General features: G+C 45.1%; 1 protein-coding gene across 1 annotated transcript in view; it reads right to left on the reverse strand.

Moving 5' to 3' along the window:
- Positions 1-24,163, reverse strand: part of LOC144768901 (hemicentin-2-like) — a 538,034-nt gene that overhangs the window by 508,097 nt on the left and 5,774 nt on the right. Inside the window, exon 3 of the mRNA XM_078652914.1 lies at positions 5-283. Coding sequence (XP_078509040.1) covers positions 5-283 — 279 coding nt within the window. The remainder of the gene's footprint in view (positions 1-4; positions 284-24,163) is intronic.

A 24,163-nucleotide genomic window follows, 5' to 3' on the forward strand; every position in this document is an offset into this window, starting at 1 on the left:
TTACAGCTGACGGTGAGAGTGTATTGGCTGCCGGTGGAATGACTGACCGCGTTGGACGCCCTGCAGGTGAAGTTGGTTCCGGTGTCATTCCTGGTGCAGGGTGAAAGAGTGAGAGTCTGGTTGTTACTAGTCGTATTGATCCTTCCTCCAGATGTAATCAATTTGCCATCCTGGTACCACTGATAGGAGACGTCTGTGCCCGATGCATTGCAGACCAGAACCAGTGATCCATTCTCTACTGGGTTCTGAGTCACAGCTTGAATAACAGGGATAAAAACATTCTCTGTAGGGAAGAAAAAGGTGCAAATGTCAATTTCTGATATATTCATGGCCTCTCATTCCCATCATAATCTTGCTTTAATCCCATTGAGAAACATCCCTCTTCTTTCCAGTGCCAAAACCCTCTGGGGTACCGGACCCTAAGATTCATGTGTGTCACTTACTCCCCTTAAAATGGTTTTCTATCACATTGATCACTCATGGTTCCCATTCTCTCAGAGTTCATGCAGCCCTATCTTCCTACCACAGCACTTCACACTGTAGAATGAAATCTGGCAGTGATCCCTTGGGTGTGGAACATCATGCCTCCCGAACTAAGGAACATGCAGAACCATTTTGTTTCAGGAAAAAAACATCAAACCTGGTTGTTTGCTACCTATGCCTCTCTGCACCTTCCCCACCTCTCTTGGGGCCAGATGTAGGAAAAGCGTATTTACCGATTCATAAATACCGAATTTTACCGATTCGGTATTTATGAATCGGTAAATATGAAGGAGGGAGATTTAGGAATCAATGGGCAGTACCGAATCGATATTTACCGATTTGGTAAATACCGATTTTTGAAAGGGTGCATGGGGTGTCACTTTGACACCCTCTAGCACCCCGAATACAGGCATGTGTGCCTAAGGGCATGTCTGTATGTCACATGGCATAGGTGTGCATGCACACATGTGCATGCACACCTGGATTCAGTATTTTACCACCCAATTGGATTGGGTGGTAAAATACCGAATCTGTAAGGCCTGTGGGAAGAGTCCCATCTATATCTTGCAGTTACCGAATCGGTAAAAATACCAATTCGGTATTTTACCGATTCGGTAAATTTACCGAATCGGTAAAATAGGGCCCCTACATGCCAATTCTTAAATACCGGTCGGTAACGGCCGAAATCGGCCGTTACCGACCGGTATTTTAGCTCCTACATCTGGCCCTTGATGCATAATGCCAGTCTACTGTGTTAGGGCTGGGAAGCCCCGTTGCTGGCGCAGCCATGTGCTTTACACATCATATTAACATAACATATGTTAGAAAGTCATTCTTTTGCCCTGTTCACCTACATTTTATGCTGAATGCTACTGATGGTAACTGACTGTCTCTGAGCTCTGATAACCAGGCCAGGGCCAGTGCTTTGTTTAAAAAGGTACATGTAATAGGGTACACTTACAATTGGCAATGACAGACCCTATATGTCCCTAGTAGATAATAGGACCAAGGGGTTCAAACAATCTATAAGTCCCTAGTACATAGTAAGGCAAGGAAGTTTTGCATGTGTGCACTGCTGACTGTCCTTTAAAGTAAATAGTATGGATACTTTAAAAGTGATAATCTACCTTATTTTTAAGTATTTGACACCCCCAAAGTCTTCCCAGGAACGGGGGCCATGAATCTATGAGCAGGGACCTTATAAAAGATGTTTTATACGCCCTGGTGTTGGAAAAACTGCCCATGTAGTTTTTCCCCATTGTTGATACTTATCTCCGTAGGCTAACATTGCAATATTTTATTTAGATATAACTATTGCTAGGAAAGGAGTAAAACAATATCATTCAAGGTCTTAAAAGATTATTAATGATATATCCAACAACTTGCCACAGTTGAATTTATCATACTTAGTACAGAAGAGAAGTTATAGAACTTCCTCTTCTGTAAACCTAAATCCATTCTTCTAATGGTCCCTGTTGATTAGTCAGCCTAAACAAGCTCAACCAGGCTGCTCCGATTAGTTGATAAGTGGCCTGACCAGAGCAGAGGTTATCCGATGGAGAGAGCTCTAAAGCCCAGGAGGATAGGTCATCCAAAGGGGGCTGGGAAAATCAAACTGAGCTCAAGAGAGAACAAATCAGTAAGGAATGCCTGGCATACCTACCCCTACATCCTATGCCCCAGCCAGATGGTATGTTTAGGAGAGAAATTTGAAGAGGTCGGGGGAGGAGAGCTAATGGAAATGAGTAACTCAGTGGGTTGGTTTAGTCTGCTCCTACTCCTCTGGAGCGAAACCATCCATGTTGGATTTTGGAAGTGCAGTGCTTCGTGGGACAAGAAGATGCAACACTTTGGAAGAAGTTGCAATGCTTTTGGGTGGCACCCAGCATCTCATTGGACAGAGGTGCCCCCCTGCGTGTCGCCCCAGAACACTGAATAAATATGTGAGAGCTGCATAGTCTCTCAGACCTACTGCCTGAATATACAAGGAGAAGAAAGACTGCACTGCTGGAATCTGTATTTGGACCCAAAGGCCTGCACACTGAAGGACTGCGCCTGCTGCACAATATGGTACGACAGCCATGGGGACTCTACATTATGTCAAGAAGGATTAATGAGTTAACTCCCTGCAATCTCCAGGTAAACAGAGCCCACAAGCATAATTTCCATCAAGAGTCCCATTCGAGTGCGTCCAGTGGACATTTAGGGATTTGGCCTGTTGCATTGTGGCAATTGTAGTCCAGATATCCCAGAAACCATCTAGAAGATTCCATACCAATGGATTAGTGTTTTGGACACTTGAAACTGACACGGATACCTTCAGGAAGAACCTCCTGATGTTTAGAGAACTTTTGTGAAAAACCTCCAGTAGGCGACTGACCTGGCCTTGGGAATCAAGCTGACTACCTTCAACCGCGACCCAGCTCGGCTTTCAGGTTCATCCAGCTGAAAGCTCCAGAGCTTCATTCTTCCAGGATTTGACGGGGGCCTCACAGAAATGTAAGCCAGCGCACCCTCACCGAATCTGGCCTGCTGCGGAGGGTCCAGTGATGTCTGAAGAAAAGGCTCCCGAAAAGTTTCTAAGTGTGAAGGTAACATTCTGAAAGGGTCCTCCCACCGAGGGGCCAATACCAATGTCGGACGGACTCAGGTCCGTCCGACATCGGTCAGGAGCAGTAACCCACCGACCTGCTGTCGTGAGTTAGGCCTTGCTAATACGATGCGACCGAACAGGGTTTGTTCGCATTCATATACTTCACACTTCAAGTATGCATTCCGAGCAGAATGCATGCCTGCATTGAGAAAAGCAGGGGTGCAGTTCATCCCTGCACCCTGTGGCCGACACCCAAGGTGCCTGCCACCGGGTACAGGGATCCACAGAGGGGCACCATAGGTGCCCCCAGGCATTGCACACATGGGGGCACTGCTGGGGGACCCAAAGACAGTTTCCGACTGCCGTTTCGTGCCAGACAGACCGGCACGAAAAGGCAGTGAAAAACTGCCATTGTACTCCCTCGGTCGTTAAGAGGCGACCGGGGGAGTACTAAAGCATTTCTGGATGGCAGACACGCTCTCCGAGCCCGTCGTAGGCCATCCGGATATCCAAGTTGGATTCCATTCTGACCGAGCCCGTCGGAATGGCTCGGTCAGAATGGAATCCGGCCGGCACTGACCGATTCGGTCGGAAGGGCTCTGAACATGGTTCGGAGCCCTTCCGACCCGAATCAGAATCGCCCCTCTGTGTATCCGAGCAGGACTCCATCGAAGTCAACCTCAAACTTTGACTTTCTCCCCGTCAGCGCGACCAGAAGACCTAGAGTGGCGCTATATGGTTTTAAGCACTATAAAGTGGTTAATCTTTAAAAATTCATATATCTGGTTCCTTACATTAGATTTTTGCCATTTTCATGTATGTGTGTTCATAAAAATATTTCCTATTTTTATACATTGGTGTGGGATTTTTATTGTGTTTTGTGTCTTACTTATCTGATGCGTTGGTGTTTTTAAATGCTTTACACTCCTGTCCCCTGAGTTAAACCTGAATGCTCATTGTCAGTTACCAAGGGTTGAGCAAGGGCTAATTTACTGAGACCTTTACCGGACCCTATACCATGTTGATGGCCTTATTACTAGTGGTAGGTGCATACTTATCCCTACCAATAACCCACTTTCAAATAGCATGAGATAACATAACATGTGATAGCTTGTTTATACTTTATCTCCTGAAAATAAATGTTTCTAATGTATTTAGGTTGGAATTATACATTTATCTCCAATAAGTGCATATAATCTCCACATTTGGAACTTATTTTTCTTTCTTAATCTTTATTAAAGGTCAGGTTTTTATTGTGCTTGAAAGGCATGTGGAACCCATTTACCAATTCATCCAGAATCCCCATTTGCCACACAAGAGTTCGTTTTAGATAATCCCAACCTGGCAGCAGCCTCCTGCCCCCTACTCATAGCCAAAATAATACAAAGGTGTTAGTCACTCAACTATAACAACATTTAGACAAAAGTGGACTCTTCCACAATATATAGTTTCTGACCTCCCAGTTGAGCAACTGTCTTTATAGAATAAATAGAATGATACCTCATGTAGATACCAATACCAATATTTTTATAATACAAATATACCTCCGCTTATCAGTGATCCGCATTCTCGATCATGCAATTCCACTAGGCCATCTTGCACTGTGGGAATGTGCCTCAGCTAAGTGCTGGTTCACATTTTGTCTTTATAGTGTAAGACATGGTGACCACCCCTTCCTTCAAACACCAAGCCCCTGTGCATCACTGCATTCACAAATTATATGTAGTATTTACATAAATCCTCTAATAATTGTCGATGGTCACCCTACATTCATACGTGGATGACAAACAAGTCTGCTTTAGAGCCTGCAAGAATCTTTCCAAGCATTTTCTAGGTGTCAAGACCCCGTCATAACATTCAAGATTCTCAAACCTCAACAGATTCAAAATTGAAATTATGCTAAAGGGAGATGTGCCAGAACATTTAACTATAATCTTCAACATACACCACTGCTAACGGGAAACATCCTTTACAACCCAACTTTTACCACGCAGTGCCTTTACGACGCAACTTTTACAACGCAAACCATTACAACGCATTGCGCTGGGGGGCGCTCTAGGATAGGGAATGTGTTTAATGTACTATCCAACACCTTCCCTACTATCCACGGGGACTGGAGTTGAAATAGTAAATTAAACAATTCACTATCCAGCGCCTCAAAGCACTATGCGTTGTAATGGTATGCGATGTAAAAACCGCGTTGTAAAAGCATGCGATGTAAAAGCATGCGTTGTAATGTCATACATCCCTGCTAACACTGAGACCACTCTTCAGTGGCTTGGTAGTCTTCTTACAGGTGTTCTGTTATTCTCTCTACAAAATGGCCTGGGAAAAGGTTGACTAGGCCCGCTGGCACCAAAAACTTAGTCAATGTACCAACATGAAACAGAGAACCCAATGAACTGCAACATCCTACACTCCACTGAAAAGTACATGAGTAATGTGTGTATTAGGTAACAATCAGTCCAGTGACTGAGACTCACAGGGACAGTTAGGGGACCCCCAACACTTCTTTTATCATATTTCCACACTTAAAGAATGCACACTGGTAATGCATTTTATACTATATTAAAATAAAGAAGCTATCCTATGGCATACAATATGAATAGTAGTTGCAAAGAAAACCAACATGATAGTGGCAAAAACATTTATAATCCATCATGACAACAGAAAATAATCTAACAGTATGACAGAAATGTAGGATTTCACTACATTGGTATACCCAACACCTCTCTAACCCTGGCTAACTAAGCTGATCTTAGCACAAAAAGGGGCCTGGTTTAAGTGTTTTATGTGGCCTTTGTGGCACCTGCATTTTGTTTTTGAGCACCAGAAGCAATGCTCAGTTGGGAGACAGCTTTTGTTTCAGTCTCTGTGAGTCACCAGCTGTAATGTCCTCTGGTAGGAAATAAGCCAAAAGGAAGACTATTAGAAACTGTTTCTGGTAGGCAGAGGTATGCACCCTGTCGAAGCAGTAACCACAATACTAGTGAGGGTAAGTCAGGCTTGACATAAGAAGTGATGTGTAAAATATTTGTGCAACACTGCAAACAATAAAAGAGTGAAAACACTATTCAAAAATATACCACACCTGGTTTGAAAATAGAGCTTAATTTAATAAACAAAACAAGACCAAACAACAAAAATCCAATAAGTAGAACCGGAGCTATGAATTTGAAGAAAATCAACGGAATTATAGTCTTTAAAAGAATAAAGCACCAACCGAGGTTCTCTGGTCGAGATAGACCGGGGGAAAGTCAAAAATCAGGATGACTGGGATTGAGTGCTGGTCAGAAACAGGGATCTGCCCTGGCCCACTGCAAAGTACATCAGGGCATATTTACAACAGAATGGCGGATCGCAGAGTTACGCTACGATTGGACTATGGCAACGTCCTATATCTTGGATCCGACCAAACAACCATAAAAAAACTCCAAGTTGTGCAGAACGCTGCTGCCCGTCTTCTCTGCAACGTTCCTACAAGATCTTCTGCTTCTACAGCACTTCGTGACCTTCACAGGCTTAAAATCCCAAACAGAATTAAATTCAAAGCCCTGTGTCACGTTTTTAAAACTAAACATGGTTCAGCTCCAAAATACCTTCAGGACCTTATCCAGGCCTACAAACCCAGTCGAACTTTAAGATCATCACTTCACGGTGACTTCTCTGTCCCCAGATTTAGACTGGCCAAAATGGGAGGACGTTCTTTTTCTCATTTAGGTCCTAAATTCTGGAATTCTCTTCCTGTGTCCCTAAAGACAGAAACCAATCTCTTTCGTTTCCGTAAGGGACTTAAAACTTGGCTCTTTCAGCAGTAATATGTAGCCCTGTAATAATCAGCTCGCCAGTCTTTCTTCTTCAGTCTGTCCCTGAGCGCCGGGAAACCCACTGCGGGTAGCTGCGCGCTTTAGAAGTTTAAATAAATAAATTGGTGACGCTGTGCTCCAACATGCTGAAAACGCATGGATGCCCTGTATTACGACAATACGATGCACTCCTGTGTTTTCCCTAGCACTGGTGCAAAATTTAGCTGCCTAGCGCCAACGCAGGCACCCTTGCACTAAGATGCAAGGGTGCCCGCATTGAGGGAATGATTGTTCGTTTGTAGGAAGGTGTCCCAGAATGCAGCACACGTAGGAACAGCAAAAACGAGGAGCAATTAATCATTTCTTCTCATTGTGCCTGCTTAAGACCAGGTTTTCCCTGGTCTTATGTTTGGCTTTGCCCCATATTTATGTCAGCCTTGTAAATTGGGGGCAGCATAAAAAATCAATGAGTGTTATGGCAGAACGCCTATTGCACCACCCATTGTCCGTCCCTTTCAGTGCTGTGCAAATAAGGGTATTGTTTATAAGGCGGCATTAAGCCATGTTAAGTGGCTTTACGCTGCCTTGTAAATAAGGCAAAGGGGTTATATCCAACAGAATGTCAAAAAAGTGATGTTCTGGTGCCGATAACCCCTTGTAAATATGCCTATTGTTTGCATCGAAGTGGAGGGAGATGTGAGGAGCAGAGATGGTGATGTTTGACATCTATCCTTAGGATGGAGACCATCCATTGACTCCAAGCCAAGCAAATCTGGGGATGCCTCGAAGATGGAGGTGATGCCCCGTGCAGTAGGCGATGCAGTGCTTTGCATTTGATTCTCGCAGCATCAGCAAATCTTTTCGTCAATGGAGATGCACCAGTTCTGAGCGGCGCAATGTGGATATGCACATTTTTAATCAAGCAGCATTTTATACCCACTTCCAAGGGGAAGAATCACAGATGACAAAGTCCAGGTGCTGTAGCAGGGTGAATGGACGCCTATGATATCCCTGAGAATTCACAAAAGGAGGTAAGTCAGGAAGTCCTTGGAGTGACTCTGGGTTCAAGTGATGCAGGCCTAGTCCTTCTCATCCAGGCAAGGAGGGCAGCAGGCAGGTCTGCACAGCAAAAATTCAGATGTAAGGGCGAGGCTGCACCCAGATCCTCCCTTCCATCATATCCAGGATGTGGATGGCCCATCAAGTCACACTTAAGTTACTTTTGTGTGTGGCAGTCTAGAGGGAATGTACAAAGCTCATCTGTCACCCATCCTAGACATGTATTGGAGTTAGGCTGCAGGCACACAGGGATAAGACCATAAGAAACCCATCTATCTAAAAGTGGTATGTTTAAAATTGTAATTACCATTAAAAAGGGTTTATCATTGCAATTTCATAGGTGCGAAACATTACAAATGTACCTTCTCTCAATGAGGATTTACTACTTATTAAATGTAAAAAGGAATCTACCATGCTATCTTATGGGAGGGGTAGCCCTCACTGTAGTAAAAAATTAATTTGGGAGTTTTTCGCTAGCAGGGCTTGTAAAACTTAAAAGCACAAGCCCAGCCTCTTAATTATACAGCACCCTACCCTATGCTCTATCAAGGGTGTACTCTAGGGATGACTTATCTGTTTTAAAAGGGGAGTTTAAGGCTTGGCAAAGCGTTTTAAATTCCTAAGACGACATTTCAGTGTGATGCTCAATTCAGGCTGCAACCACAAGCCTGGGACAAGTTTTATGGGGATACTTAAGTGGGTGGAACAGTAAGTGCTGCAAGCCCACTGGTAGCATTTAATTTACAACCCCTAGGTGCATGGAATACCGCGCTACAATGGACTTATAAGTAAATGAAATATGCCAAGAGGTGTAAACTAACTATACAATGTTTAGGGAGAGCACAAGAACTTTAGAGCTGAAGTGAATAGAGCAAAAAGTAGGAGGAGGAAGTCAACATGTTTGGTGGTGACCCTGAAGAGAGCACCATTTCTAACAAAGTCTCAATGTGCCTTCTCTATAACCTTCGGCTACGAAAGATGTTTGCAGCTAAAGCTCTCGTCTGCACTACCCTTAACCTGCAAGCCTAGGATTGAAGTTCCTCCTTGGCTAACAATGTTGTAATGCAGCTTATATATTCTGCCTTGAACATTGATGAAATGTTTTTTTGCATGAACAATTAATATAGTAGCCCCCTCCAGCCTTTCACCTACATATGTTCTAAGAAACATTGTTTACTGCTTTAGAAACAATAACTGAGAAATCAGGATATCAGATTCTATGAAACTTTGATGACTATTTAAAATAACCAAAAAATCAAAGTCTTGGGCTAACTGAGAACAAACATTAAAAATGATATTCAAGCAAGATTGGCAATTGCGCATTTATATTTAAAGAAATACACCAGAGTACATGAACATGTATGATTCAAAAAGGAATATCTAAATGAATAATATATGGAATGATAATGAAATCTATGTTATGAATATATATGTATATATTTATGCACAATGATACATGAAAAAGCAAGGCTATAATATCCCATTTCTATTTTAAACACTCCATCCCAATACAAAAAATTAAAATTGGGGGTGGAGCTGTGTTGCTGACTGCGATGGCCTCCTAATGTCGGAGCTGCGTGAGACTACGGCCCGCCGGGGAGCGCCTTCAGTGCCTCCCACAGGGGCATCCGAGCCCTGAGGCCTGCTGGCCATGTCCCTCAACCTATGAGGCAGGGCCCACTGATGTTGATGGCCTGAGAGGGGCCATGGGGGCCATGAAGACAAAGGATGCTGTGGGGTGCAGCCTTGTGCCACACTTGTGGCCCGGGAGCAGGCCTGGGGGGTGCCTGGCCGGATAGGCCTGATAGGCAGCATGCACCCCTAGACCCCGCAGTGTGCTCCTCCCAAGCCTCTCCGGGGGCTTCCATCAGTGGTGCGGTCCCCTGTGGAGCACCCGCCTCCAGTGGGTGATTGATCCGGCCCACTGAGGGCGCGTGAGGGATCGGCTTCAAATACGCCACACCGCACCTTGTTGGGGCCAGTCCCCGAGTTTCATTAGTCCTGGTAAGATGAGGGCCAGTGAGGAACTGCTGGGGTTGCATCGCCCCATCACCACGGTGATGGGGTCCTCCGCACGGTGCCCGTGTGGCCCTCCTTACCATGGTACAATTGAACTGCAGCCTGCTGTGGCCTTTCTGTTTGACCGTGCCACCCTGGGGCAAACTTCCAGGCTTCTAGGCTTCCTGCAACCAGCTGAAGTGGGGCTTGTGAAGGATGTTTGGACCCACCCGGAACCCCTCTTCCATAATCAACATGTGGCCCTGGAAACCAGCTACTCCGGACCAGGTCACATTGCTCCAGGGTTCATTTTGGGGCCTCTTCCGGCCAGCTGGAGCGGGGCCATAATCAGGACTGTTGGGATTTCCCTGACCCCTGTGTCATGTGTGGCAGCTTCATACGGCCTGCGATGGTCCCAGCACTGAGCTGCCTTGGAGCTCCTCACTTCATTTTGGGCCTTTCTCCCATCACTGCCGTAAGGAGCCAGCCTGAGCTACTGGGGGCCCCACCCATGCCTGTGCTTCTCTCCACACCTTCTTCCCCTCTAGTGAGTGTGGGCACCTGGCCATGGGGACGCGGACTCTACCCTATGGAGCCTACACAGGGGGCGGTGATCCACTTTTACACCATGGGGGCCTCATATTGATTGTGTGAGGGATGTCCAGTCCTGTCTTGGCTCCAGCTGTCAGCTCCAGCTGCCTCCCTAGGTGGATTCGCCCTGCGTCTTGGCCTGGATGACTCGCTGGGCCGAATGTACTCTCTCTTCTGCTGCCCATGCAAGCGGCATGCCATCTGACTTCACCAGCCGGCCGGACTCTTGGCGCACTCCTAAATGCATCCCAAGGCTCGCTCCACCTGCCTTAAGGTTGTTGGGGTTCCTCCTCTGGCCTCTGCAAACCTCAGGGGACCCTCCATGTTGACACGCAGTGTGTGCACCTCTGTTTTCAGTTACCGGTCTCATGGACCCTGGCTCCTGGAGTGGTACGGGGGTCATTTTTTCTATCGCTCCCACATGCCGCTGCTCATGGCCATTGGGAAGGAGTCTCATCTGCGGCACTTTGCAGAGCCATTGCCCTGCACAAAGACCCCACACTGGCCCTGCCAGGTCATTTGGAAGACCCGACGGATCATATCCTGCAGGAAATCACAGAAGTGTGCCACAAACTTAAACTGATGGATACCAAGATATTGTATCTTACCACTGATAAGAAATTGATCGCGATGAAAATCGGTGTTTCACAGGGCCACATGATCCGCATGGATTCTCGCCTCACTGCATTGGAGGCAGAAATTGCGAGCACCTCGAGCCAGGAGGCTGAACTTTGGTGCCTCTCCCACATGATCCCTGGCCTGGAAGACAGGAGCCGGAGGGATAACTTTCGCTTCTTTGGGTTTCTGGAGAAAGTTTAGCAGGAGGACACTGGGCGCTTCCTCTGTGACTTTATGGGGGGTCTCCTTTACCCCTCCCTCAGAGGTCAAGCGGGCACATCACATCAGTGCCCATGGTCGGGTGACTGCTGGCAAGCCTCAACTACTCATTTCTTGTTTTCTCCACCATGCCCAAGTCCAGAAGATTCTAACCATGGCCCGCTCCCATGTGGACTATGAGAACCACAGGATATTAATCACCGGGGGTTTCTTTAGGGTGTTGAACAACAAGCGCTGTGCTATTCTGGCCCACCTTCTGCCTCTGATGGGGATCAGTTTCACCACAAGACCCCTGCCCAGCAATGCTGGTTGGGAAGATTGTAGAAGCAGATTCTCCCTCTCCACTTCTGCAGTGGGTAGAAGAGATTTATCAGGGCAGTAATGGACCTTTCGCATGAGATGGGCAGAGACAAGTCCCACTCGCCACCGAAGGCTTCTGAGGCCCTTGAGCATGACGAGGAGGACCGTCTCGAGCTCCAGCAGCTGACGGTGCCGCCCACTAGGTGAGTACTCTGAGTTGTTTCCCCCTTGTCTCTCCTGTTGTGGGTGGCTTCGGTGATGGCTCTGGCCTGCATGATAGACTGTTCACTGTTTACTGTTATTATTGCTAGTTCGTTTTTGGGATGCTCTGCTGCTATGTGGGTTTTTCAATGGGGGTAGCGGGGGTTCCATTTTCTCTTTTTATTTCTATTGCCTTATTGTGTGGGGAGGGGTTGCAATATACACTGTGGGGGCCCACTTACTTCTGTGCTCTCTGCCCACCATTGTTTTTCTTGGATGGCGACCCGGGGCAGCTATGTATCCTAGGGCCAGTTGTAAGACTGTTTTTTGCAGCCGCAAACGGGGAATCGGCCCGTTTGCGACTGCAAAATTGGTCAGGCCCATGAACAAATCCTATTATGCGAGTCCGTAACCAAATACAGACTCACAAAATAGGGTTTGCGACTAGCTATTAGGAAGGGGCATGCCGATGGAGACCCTTACAAATAGCGAGTCCAAATAGTATGTACCATTGTTTTGCAACTGCATTTTTGGTCGCAAAACACTTGCAGTTTACCACCTACTTCAAGTAGGTGGTAAGCAACTTGCAAATGGGAAGGGGTACCCAGTGGACCCCTTTCCCTTTATGAATGGGTGCGAAAATATTTTTTACAAGTTCTAGGAACCACTGCCTGCCCTTAAAAAATTATACTGAAAAGTTTCATTTTTCTTTTTTAAATGCATCCCGTTTTCCTTTAAGGAAAACGGACAGCATGGAAAAACACTGCTTTACTAAAAAGCAGTCACAGACATGATGGTCTGCTGACCCAAGCCGGCCACTATCCCTGGGAGTGCTAGTCATTCCCAATGGGGTCACAAATAGCACCTGTCTCATGAATATTAATGAGGCAGGCAATGTGCGACCCCATTAGGAATCGCTAACAGTGTCTGAGACACTGTTGTAAATTGCATTTTGTGAGTTGCAAATTGCGAGTCCCAAAGCAACGCAATTTGTGACTTGCAAAATGTAAGTGCCGTACATCTGGCCTTTAGTCTTCTGACCGGGTGTCTTCATGCTCTCACACTACGAGGGGGCTCAACCCCCCTTTTACTCCTTCCCCTGTGGAGGGGTCGCCAGCACAAGCCCCCTCGCTCGTACCTGCGCCATTGCTGTAAACGGAGGGATTGTCAGCACAAACCTCCATGCTCCTCCCTGTGACCATTGTGAGGGATCACCAGCACCCCCTGCTGTTACCTGTGGCAGTCGCGGGACGACCAACGCAGGGGCTGCCACGAACAGCCAAAGATGTAGCTACGCCACTGTACTGGGTCATGTGTGTAGGATCCATCTATGCCGCTATCGGGACCAAGACGACTTTCCTCCTACACCTAAACTGCTTCCTCACGGAGCTCAGTTCCACGACCCAGTTACTGGAGAGGACTGGAATATTGCTCTGGGCCCTGAGTTGACTGCACCAGCCTGTTAGACAGGGCTGCAAACCCTGATAGGACTCTAATGCACAATCTTTGGTAGGACCATATGAGTCCTACTCCCACCTTTCACCAGTGCATGGCACCTAGTCCTTGCTGGACTATTTCCCTGTCTTGCATTCCCTCGTATCAGTTGTGATTGATGCCTGCATTTTGAGGAATCACTTTCAGACCATTCGCTGGAAACCTTGGAAGTTTAACACCTCCATTTTACAGGATACCTGACAGGAAACTGTTTCTCCGGTCTCATCTTATGACTTATCTTGATGACAATAAGGGTTCAGTGGCATGGGCACTTTGGGCAGCAGCGAAGGCCACCATCAGAGGGTAGTTCATGTGGCATGCGTCCCTCCATAACAGACACATGGCAGAGCAGCAGGCCTCTCTGGAGGCATATATCTGTGACCAGACTCGACTCTACTCCTCCAGCCCCATTTATCATGCCCACAGGAAGCTGGAGAAGGTTAAACTAGACCTCATGTGCCTTCTTTACTGGTCAGGCAGAGCATACCATTCACAAACTTTAGGATTGAAACTACCAGCAGGGAGAGAAGGCTGGCGGGCTGCTTGTGGTCCAGCTCCACCAACACAAGGCGTCTTCCACTATATGGCCATCAGGGAGCCCACAAGTTGCCCCCTCACACACCACCAAATGATTGTGGACACCTTTGCGGAGTGCTATGGCTGCCTCTACGTATCACCACTCTCCCTTGGCTGAATGAGGGTGGGAGGGCCCTGCTTTTGGGAGCAATCACCAAGGAGGAGAGGGCGCAGGTAATCACTGCTGCTCCTTACAATAAGGTCAGTGGGAAGGATGGCTTCCACACAGAGTTTTACAAATGGTTGTCTGGAGACATGGTGTAGTCCCTCACGACGGCTTATACTGAGGTGGAGAAGATGGGCGGCCTTAACCGAATTTCCAATATGGCCCTCATCACAGTGCTCTCCAAGCTGTGCAAAGACCCACTGTCCTGTGAGACACCCCCCCCCATTTCACTCCTAAATGGGGCTGTTAAAATTCTGGCCAGTGTCCTGGCCGCTCAGCTCAAGTAGGTCATCGCCACTCTGATACACCGCATCCAGGTCGGCTTTGTTCCAGGATAGTCCTCCCGCACCACTTGCAGATCCTGGCTCACTTCCTCTGGCTGGCGAAGGATCTCCCGGATGAGGCACTGCCCTCGCCTTCGATGCTGTGAAGGCATTAGAGTGGGGATATCGCTTCACAGTTCTATGCCGGTTTGGTTAGGGGATGGCTTTATTTCAAAGGTCCAGTTGTTCTATGACGACCACGCAGGTGAACTGCAGGGGGTTCCTGTCTGCTCCATTTTAGACCAGGAGTGGGAAAGGTCAGGGTGGTTGCCTTCTCTCACCGCTCCTCTTCCTCCTAGCCTTGGATCTCTTGACTGCGGCTATCCAGCAATCACCAAAAATCGTGGACATCTCAACTCCAGGAGGGCATTCCTTCACCCCCCTTTACGCGGGTGATATTCTGCTCACACTTAAAGTCTAAGTCGGCACCTCACCAGCTGCCCTAGGTCGGGCACCCCTGTGGTGGCAAGTGCGGGCTGTATTCGGCCCCGCAAAGTGTGAGCCCCGTGTAGTCTGTGGAGGGGGCCTAGCTAGAAATGGATGCAGCCCACAGACAGCACGGTGCTCCCCACTTGCAGGAGGGTAACCCACGGAGCTCCTGCTCCTGACTTTGTCGACTTTGCAAAGAGCCCGTCAGATGGGCCTTGGAAGGACAAAAGGACGCAAACGCACTGGACCAAAGAACTAAAGGTCTAAAAGAACAACATGAAAGGTTGAGCCACGAGTGGTTGTGGATGCCAAAGGAGCAGGGCACTCGCAGGATACACACTGACCACATGGGGCATCATTAAGCATCTAAGATTCTAAGCGAACTAGCAAACAATAATGAGCTATAGCCAGGCGTTTTAGCCACAACCTGTTGCTGGACCGGGGAGTGGTAGCGGTCAACAGCCATATAAGCCCGACAAGCGGGGTGCTTAGGGGGTAGGGCTCAGAGACAGGAGCCAGAAGGTCTGAGGCAAATAAAAACTCAACCAAGCTGGCTTCAGGGTCGGAATCAAATTGAATGTCAAACAGAGCTGGCTCAAACAAAGAAAGTCTAGCTCACAACAAGGGTAACAGCAGCCATTATGAGATCCGGCAGGACAAGATCAGACATCAAGCCAGGAAAAAAAAAATTGCTCCAGCACAAGGAAGAACAACAAGAGAGCAATAGTCCCAATCACGGAAGAGATGCAACTGGCATTAAATCCCGAATCATTAACTGCATTGTCCCCAGTGCCAATTAAAAAGCTACCAGTCACGAAGACAAAAATCACAGACATTCTAATCTTCCCAGGTTACCAAATATTGGATTTTACTACAAATCGTTCATCCAACATGCAGTCCAAGCAGTTCAGCAATTTCCCTGAGGACAGTCTTAGCGACCCCAATACTCAGAACTCGATCAGTAACCAAGTAATCATGAAAGCACAAATAAACACAAGCGATGCACAACAACAACAATAAATTGTGAGTCAAACATCACCGTCACTGTTTATCCCAGGGGTATTAGTAGGAGTCAGTTGGTCACTCAATATGTCATTGAAGAAAATGGTGCAACGGGGATCATCCCAAAAGACGCATTGGAAATGCAGGATTTCCTACTCAGTCCATTTGAGCTATCACAGGATGTAAATAACGAGGCAAGTCCAACACCTAAAACCAAAATAGACCCTGGATCCTCCCACAACTACAATGCTTTACTCTCTCCAATAAAGGCACAGGTGGGGCATGGTAGCATTATTCAATCCAGTAGCTGCCCGGCTAGGGATTTTGTAATTTGTAATTTGTAATTTATATTTATATAGCGCATTATCACCAGCGGTCTCTAAGCGCTTTAATAGTACGGGATAGTACGGAGGATAACACGAATAAACCAAGTGACAATATTCATCTAAATCAGTGTTTTGATGCACAACACACTGAAGACTTATCACCACTATGGTCTCTTTTTATCAACACAATGAAGACTATTTCAACAAAAATTTCTTTGCATTCAGAAAAATTTGAACTTCAAGTTGACCTCCTGCAAGCCTTAGCATCTCACATTTCAGGCATCGAGAAGAAACTTCAAGACCTAAGTTCCCTAATTGAGCTGGGCCAAAAAGATCCCCAAACCACGTATCGCTAATGTCAATGTATCAGTCCCATGGACCATCTAAAATCCATCCCTTCTATTTTGACAGACATCCTGGCAGAAGTAAAACAACGGAACATCAATTTCCCCCAGTGTCCCAATAAATTCAAGCATGATAAGTTCAAGCTTGAGTAAACTGGACTTTTCCAATTCTACAGGTAAACAGGAAAGTGAGAATGAAAGTGATTGCAACACGAGAGATGCATACAAAACCCAATCATCAAACGACGATCTGATGATTGCACTCACTCAAATAAACCAACAAAGTGGCGATCAGTTGCTCCATGTAAGAGATTCAAATTCGCAGATGCAGAAATACAGTATCCCATTAACAAAAAGGGAACTTAAGCATTTGAAGAAATCAAGGAACAACATATCGATTAAGCACCAAGAAAAAGTCCAGACGCCTCGAAATTGATAAAATCAGGTTCATGAGGTACCTCGAATGCCGACTGACCTATGTGGACCGCACATGGCACCCAACAAATTACCAAACAAAACCTCTATACCAGTGAATCCCGGAAATAGGGATTTAGGAACATAATTTTAATGAACCCTCAACAAAACACGCCCAAACTCAAATTACAAACAGAACACCATAAAAAGTACGTAGGCCCTTCTGTTTTAATAACTCACAATGTCAGCTGCTCCATAACCGCTCCGTTACTATTTCCAACCATTTTTCCTGCAGAACAAGGCCAAACAGATTATGGGAAACTATTGTACAATACCCGGTTGGAACAGCCAACTATATTCCAATATTTCCCAAAACAATAAAATGTACTAAATGGAAAAGGCACGGATGATCAACATTTTTATTAAATTTAATTTCCATTATTAAAATAAATTATATTGAAATTAAAATATATTATTATTAAAAAAGATAATACACATTCATTGATCACACATTGTTTAACACTATAATATCCACAACACACATCTAAATGTATTACACAATTACAATTAATATTTACTAATTAATTAATAGAAATTAATTAACAAATAATTAATAATGCATCAATAAAAAATAAATTACTTTCCACCATTTACACCTATAAACACCACAACACACACCTAAAAGTATTTAAACAATTACCATAATTAATTATTTATTAAGTAATAATTAATTAATTACAAAAATTAACAACTAATTATCAAACAATTATTAATAGATGAATGTACACATTTAACTCAATAACATCACAATCATACAATTATGAATATATATAAAATATTGAATAAATGTCATATAATTCAATTACTTCCACCCTATTCCCCTATAAACCCACAACCCGCTATGGAACTAAAAACGCAATATTAACCACTAAAATGTTAACACATTTACTAAAATGTCAAACAATTCTCATACAAAATACTAAAATACATAACATTAATATTAAATCAATATTTTAACAACTATATTTTTGTTAACGATATTTTTTACATCAATATTTCTATCCCACGATATTTTTACCTCAATATTTCTGAATATCGATATTTATACATCAATATTCTAGCTCTGTACCGTCTGTATACATTACCTACCTCATTGCTTTAGTCAAAACATAATAAAGCCTTATTTAAGATACTGGCTTGAAATCATTTTAGTATCGGCCCGGACTACACCATCATTTTATAACGATGTGGAATACCGAAAACATAAGGAAATAAAGTCTTATACGATGTTAAGTAAGCGTAATTTCAAAGTGTAACAAGAACGTTGTACTTGGTGCATATCATGCTAAATTGTAATGTTTTTAATTAACTACACAATAAAGTAATTTCACGGATCACTGACAGAATATAGAAAACAAGAAAATCGACTTACCGGAATATCAAGGTAAAAATATAGAATGACAGAATATCGACTCCCTATCTACAAACAGGTAAGTGCAAAAATATTGAATAAAAAATATTGATGTTCAAAATATAGAGTGCTAAAATATCGAATTTTTTAAATGTCTTAAAAGTAAAATAACATTAATTAAATAATAAATATAATTAAGTAAAACATACTAAAAACTAATTAAAAAAGGTACAAATTAATAAATAAAAAATGTAATCTAAAAAAGAATAAACATAATTTTTTTATATATATATATATATATACATATATATATATATATATATATTCACTGAAAAAAACATAGGTTTTACAGACGTTATAGTTAGGAATTAGCATTGAAAAAACCTTAGAAATTCACTAAAAAAATATAGGTTTCAGGGGCGTTATAGTTAGTTGAATATTTGACTCATTTAAAACCAGAGAAATTTGCCTGTTGTAGTTAGTTAGTTACTTACTTACTTACTGCCTTATACAATCACTGATACAAGCAGACACTCATTAATACACACACTCTTCAAATAATTTACTATCACGTGTAGTCATGTATATATTCTAACACTCACATATACTGCCTTAAAACATATGTAGTTACTTACACATATTCCACTGAGACATTCATTCACTCACCAAGACACCCATACACACACTAACTCACCTATACAGCCTTTACTAGATGGACTTTTGAATCCATACAAGCAGTGAATCATCTACTCAGACATCTATGAACAGTCACACACCCTGCCTGCCACCCACCCACACAGACACTCAGGCACCCATACAGATACTCAGACAACAAATCAATAACCCATATAGACACTCATGGAGCTACTCACCAACCCATGCAGCCGCTTACACATCAACTACGAGACTAATATAGACTTTTACACAGTATAGTCACTAACCCATGCATTCAGTTAGACACGTTCAATCACTCACGTATACAGTCAGTCACGCACCTCCTAAATAAACCATTCCAGATACTTGTAAATCCAGTCATTCTTCAATACACCTTGGCATAGATATATATGAAAAATATTTAAACTTTCCAGAAACACACATTCACTGGATGATGACATCAGTGATGTCATTCGAGATATCCTCAGTGACGTCACTGACCATGTCATGAGTGATGTAATATATGACGTCATCACCAGTGCATTGTGGGAGCGCAAGTTATAGTTAGCTCAACTAACTATAACAGGCAAATTTCTCTGGTTTTATATGAGTCAAATGTTCAACTAACTATAACGTCCCTGAAACCTGTTTTTTTGTGAATTTCTTGTTTTTTTTAAATGCTAATTCCTAACTATAACGTCTGTAATACCTATGGTTTTTTCAGTGAATTTCAAAGGTTTTTTCAATGTTAATTTCATATTTTAATGTTTATAAAACCTATATTTTTTCTATTATATTATTTAATATTTGGAACTCTATTATTATTCTTTTTTTAACTTTAAAAATTATGTAATGTTTTATATCATACCCTAAAAATATGTATCTCTTTTTTTTTTGTTGAGAAAACTGCACTCCCATACCGGTAGCGTAGTGAGGTCTATCACCACGCGAATCGGATCCATCATATTGCTAAACTCGTAAATGATGCGCATTTTGTATCCGATGGGTTCGTGACACCACGTTCCATGGAACATCATATACGCATGAAGTCGCCCCTGCTGCTACTTTGGTATCCAACGGGTTTGCAGTACCAAGCCACGCATTACGTCATGTACGTATGGGGTCATGCCCATTGCGCATTGTGTATGCGACGAGTGCACGCCGCCAGGACCTGTGTTACATCACAGACATATGGTTTCACGCTGGTTACGCCATTCCCTCTTTTTTTTGTCTCAAAAGTACATGTAAATAACTTTAAACTGTATATGACATGTACTCTCTGTTGTCAGGCTTCACCAATATAGTAGTGGGTCATATGTGAGACTTTCAGATTCATGTTTGACATACCTTGCTTGACTGTAATGAGCGTTATCACTGTGTATGACGTAGCCTCACTGCTGATCCTCCCTCCATCCAAGCACATTCACACGTATACGCTTCGCGATAGCAACACTTTTAACAATACCGCACACCATTGACATGCATGTCTGTGCATATCCACAACCTTGACAATGACATGTAATGTTCGCCATTCAATCTTTTCGAACAGCATCTCATTAGCGATAGATGCCGCCCTCCCGATACATGCTACATTAATGTAAATTGCGCATTCTGCGACATCAAAACTGCAAAAGAAACACACATAACTACACTTCCTGGCCAGGCAGGAACTGAACAACGTTCAGCTCCCCGGAATAAATATTCACACCCCTACACTGGCCTGGCGTACGAAAGGCCAGCCCACTTTGTGTACGTATAAATAGGATAACGACTACGCCACATGTCCCAGTTCATCCACACTGCCTCAGGTGATTAGGCCGCATCCACCTCGCATATCACAATGCGCAATAAAAAAAAGGGATCCATGAGGTGTACACCATCCTGGCAATCAACACTGGATATGAATTGGGAACACTACTGGCCGTCGTGTTTGGAAAGGGATCCATGCGGTGTACACCATCCTGGCAATCAACACTACAAGTGAATTGTGAACACTGCTGCCCCTAGTGTTTGCACACACAACAATGACAGCAGGTGAGCAGTGGTTTCGGGGTGCACAGTGGCTGAAATTGAGCGCAGTGCTGCGGGAGGGGTGGAGTGCATCAGCCAGAGTGCGCAGGTGCGAACAAGCGGTGTTGCCGTTCGTAATGATGTGATCTCTGACCTGATTCAGTCTCATCTCTGTCTCATTTAAAGGACCTGCTGGACCATACTGTAAGCCTGAGCCAGCGGGCATCACTGCCCTACAGCCACGTGGCGTTGGCTTTTAGGGTACTGTATTGAGCTCATTACTAAGGGGAACAAAGTCCGCCCGCCACCCTAACGGAGAATGGGACTACCCGCCATAAGGGCGGGGGTCCCGTAGGGGGAATTAGGATGTGCCCGCCACAGTGGCGGGCACATCCTACATGTTTATCATTGTGGCGGGCGTTGCACTCAGCACCGCCCGCCACAATGATAAACATATCTGCACGCATTTGCATATGCAAAGCGGCAGCTGCCGCTTTGCATATGTAAATGTGGGGGGGTGCCATAGGTACCCCCTTTGTGCCCCCCCGACAGTGGCGGCAACCTGGGGGCCCTGCAGGGGGCCCCCAAAGCAATCTCCGCATGCCTTTCCGTGGCGGCATTGCCGCCGCGGAAAGGTCCCTGGATTTGGGCATGGTAATATGACTGGCAGGGTCCATTGGACACCGCCACCATATTATTTGATTACCGCCGTGGTTGCAAGGCGACCGCGGCGGTAAAGCGGCAGACGGTCTTTCCGTCCGCCGCTGTCCCCTCCGCCATCCTAATGTGGCGGAGGGGAAAACGAGAGTGGTTGTCGGGCGGATTGCCTCAGCCAGGGTGGCGGTGGCCACCGCCACCCTGGCAGAAGCAATCCGCCTGACATCCTAATGACCACCTAAGTGTAGAAGCACACAGGCTTCCGCCACTGCATTACACATACACATTATGCTTCTAGCATGCGCTTTGTTCCTGTGTATGGGAATCCTTGTTATTCCATATTATTATTTAACCTTGTGTATTGTCATGCACTCCAACTCCTCTTTGAACCACGATTTCCACTAACAGTTGGTAGATCGTACTTCAAAAATGATGGATGCACTCAACTGGTGTTTTATATTAAGCTTGAAATAAACCTTCATTTACCTCCAGACGTTTCCACCATTAAATTATTTCTCCCTTTTCAGACACTGAATTGACCAAAAATGGGCGGAGCAGGTGCTCACCCCGTCATGATGCCCTCAGCATTCTGATGCCTTCCATTGTGGTATCAAGATACCAGCCCCGACCGGAGACCTGCTCTCCCAACCTAGAAAGGTGCTACCCATCAAGCGGGCCATACGCTTGACGGGGTTTTCTCAAATGATAGCAGGTTGACTGTTAAAGACCCTCTCCCTCTTTCATGGACAGATCACTATGCCGTCCCGATAGAAATGTCCTGTATTATTAGGAATAGCAAGAGAAAGAGCCTGAGTAAAATGGAATCTCGGCGGAATTTTAAGAACATCTCAAATGACACTCTCGCCCCTAGGATTCCCAGTGTGATTATCTCTCAGGAAGAAGATGTATGCTTGGCGGTCTTTCAGTTAGAAAAGACCGTCACAACGGCGCTGGATGAACTTGCCCCCGTCCGCATGCGCTATTATGCTAGGAAAAAGCCGTCGGCCCCTTGGTTCTCGGAGCCATTAAGACTCCTTAGGCAGGGAATTAGGAGGCAGGAGCGTCTCTGGCGGGCCAGAAGGGACCTGAGGGAGAAAGAAGCTCATAAAATCCTATTGAAGGGTTATAAGGCGGAGATAATAAGAGCTAAGCAGGAATATTTCACTACCCGTACCTCCTCCTCCCCGAAAGAGCTTTTTAAAACTGTGTATTCCCTTATTTCCCTTCAGACTCCTGATCCCGTTATTGGCTGTCAGCAGCTTTGCAATAACATAGCCCTTTTCTTTCAGGCAAAGATTGTTGACATCTATTCGGCCCTAGAGCTACAGAAGGCTTTAATCACTGATTCTTCCGGCCCTTCTGCTTCTGCCTTAACTCTGGTTGAGGATATCTCCTCGGGATGCTTGGCTTCTTTTCCACCCCTTTCACTTCAGGAATTAGAGAACCTCCTAAGTAAGACCAGGTCAGGCTCCCCTTTAGATCCCTGCCCTCTTAAGCTCCTTAAACAGTGCAAGGAGACTCTTTTGCCTCCCCTCTTGGATATTATGAATAGGGCAATGAGGGATGGTACTTTCCCTTCGCAAAGGAAGAGGGCAGTGGTAAAGCCATTGCTTAAGAAGTCAACATTGGACCCTGGGGTTCTTAAAAACTTCGTCCAATTTCGCTACTCCCCGCTCCTGCTAAGATGCTGGAAACCCATCTGAACCAGCATCTTGCAGCCTTTCTGGAAAACTCTGGCCATCTGGATCATTCACAGCACGGATTTAGGAGGGGGCATAGTACCGAGTCGGCCCTTACCATAGTGTTGGACAACATCCGCATCCGAGTTGATAGAGGCCAGACTACCCTCCTCATCCTGTTAGACCTTACGGCTGTGTTTGATACCCTCTCTCCCTTGGTGTTAACATCTCGCCTGAGGGAGATTGGGGTGGAGAGGTCCGCACTTAGTTTGCTGACCTCCTTTTTTGACCAGAGGGAACAGAGAGTGAAGCTGGGGGAGTTTCTATCTCCATCCCTGCCTGTGCACTGTGGGGTCCCTCAGGGGTCGGCACTAAGTCCGACCCTTTTCAACATCTATGTGACCCCACTTGCCAGACTTATTAGATCTTTTGGGATGGAGGTAGTCTCCTACGCCGACGACACCCAGATCTTGGTCTCACTCTCCCAGCCTGTCAGCTCGGTTGCCTCCAATTTTAGACTCTGTATGGAGGCAGTCGCTCAATGGATGATCTGCAGTTCATTGAAATTAAATGGGGAGAAGACGGAGATCTTGGTGTTTGGAGGAAAGGAGGACATTTGGTCGGCGAATTGGTGGCCCGCATCATTGGGAACATGCCCGGTACCTGCTGCCTTAGCTAAAAATTTGGGAGTCCTGATCGATCCTACCCTCAGTTTGCGTCAGCAGGTGAATAGAACAGTCTCCACCTGCTGGGGCTTAATCCATATCTTGAGGAAGATTAAGCACTATCTATCTCAACAGGCGAGAAAGC

This window comes from Lissotriton helveticus, chromosome 7, assembly GCF_964261635.1.
Source record: "Lissotriton helveticus chromosome 7, aLisHel1.1, whole genome shotgun sequence".
In the NCBI taxonomy this organism is placed as follows: Eukaryota; Metazoa; Chordata; class Amphibia; order Caudata; family Salamandridae; genus Lissotriton; species Lissotriton helveticus.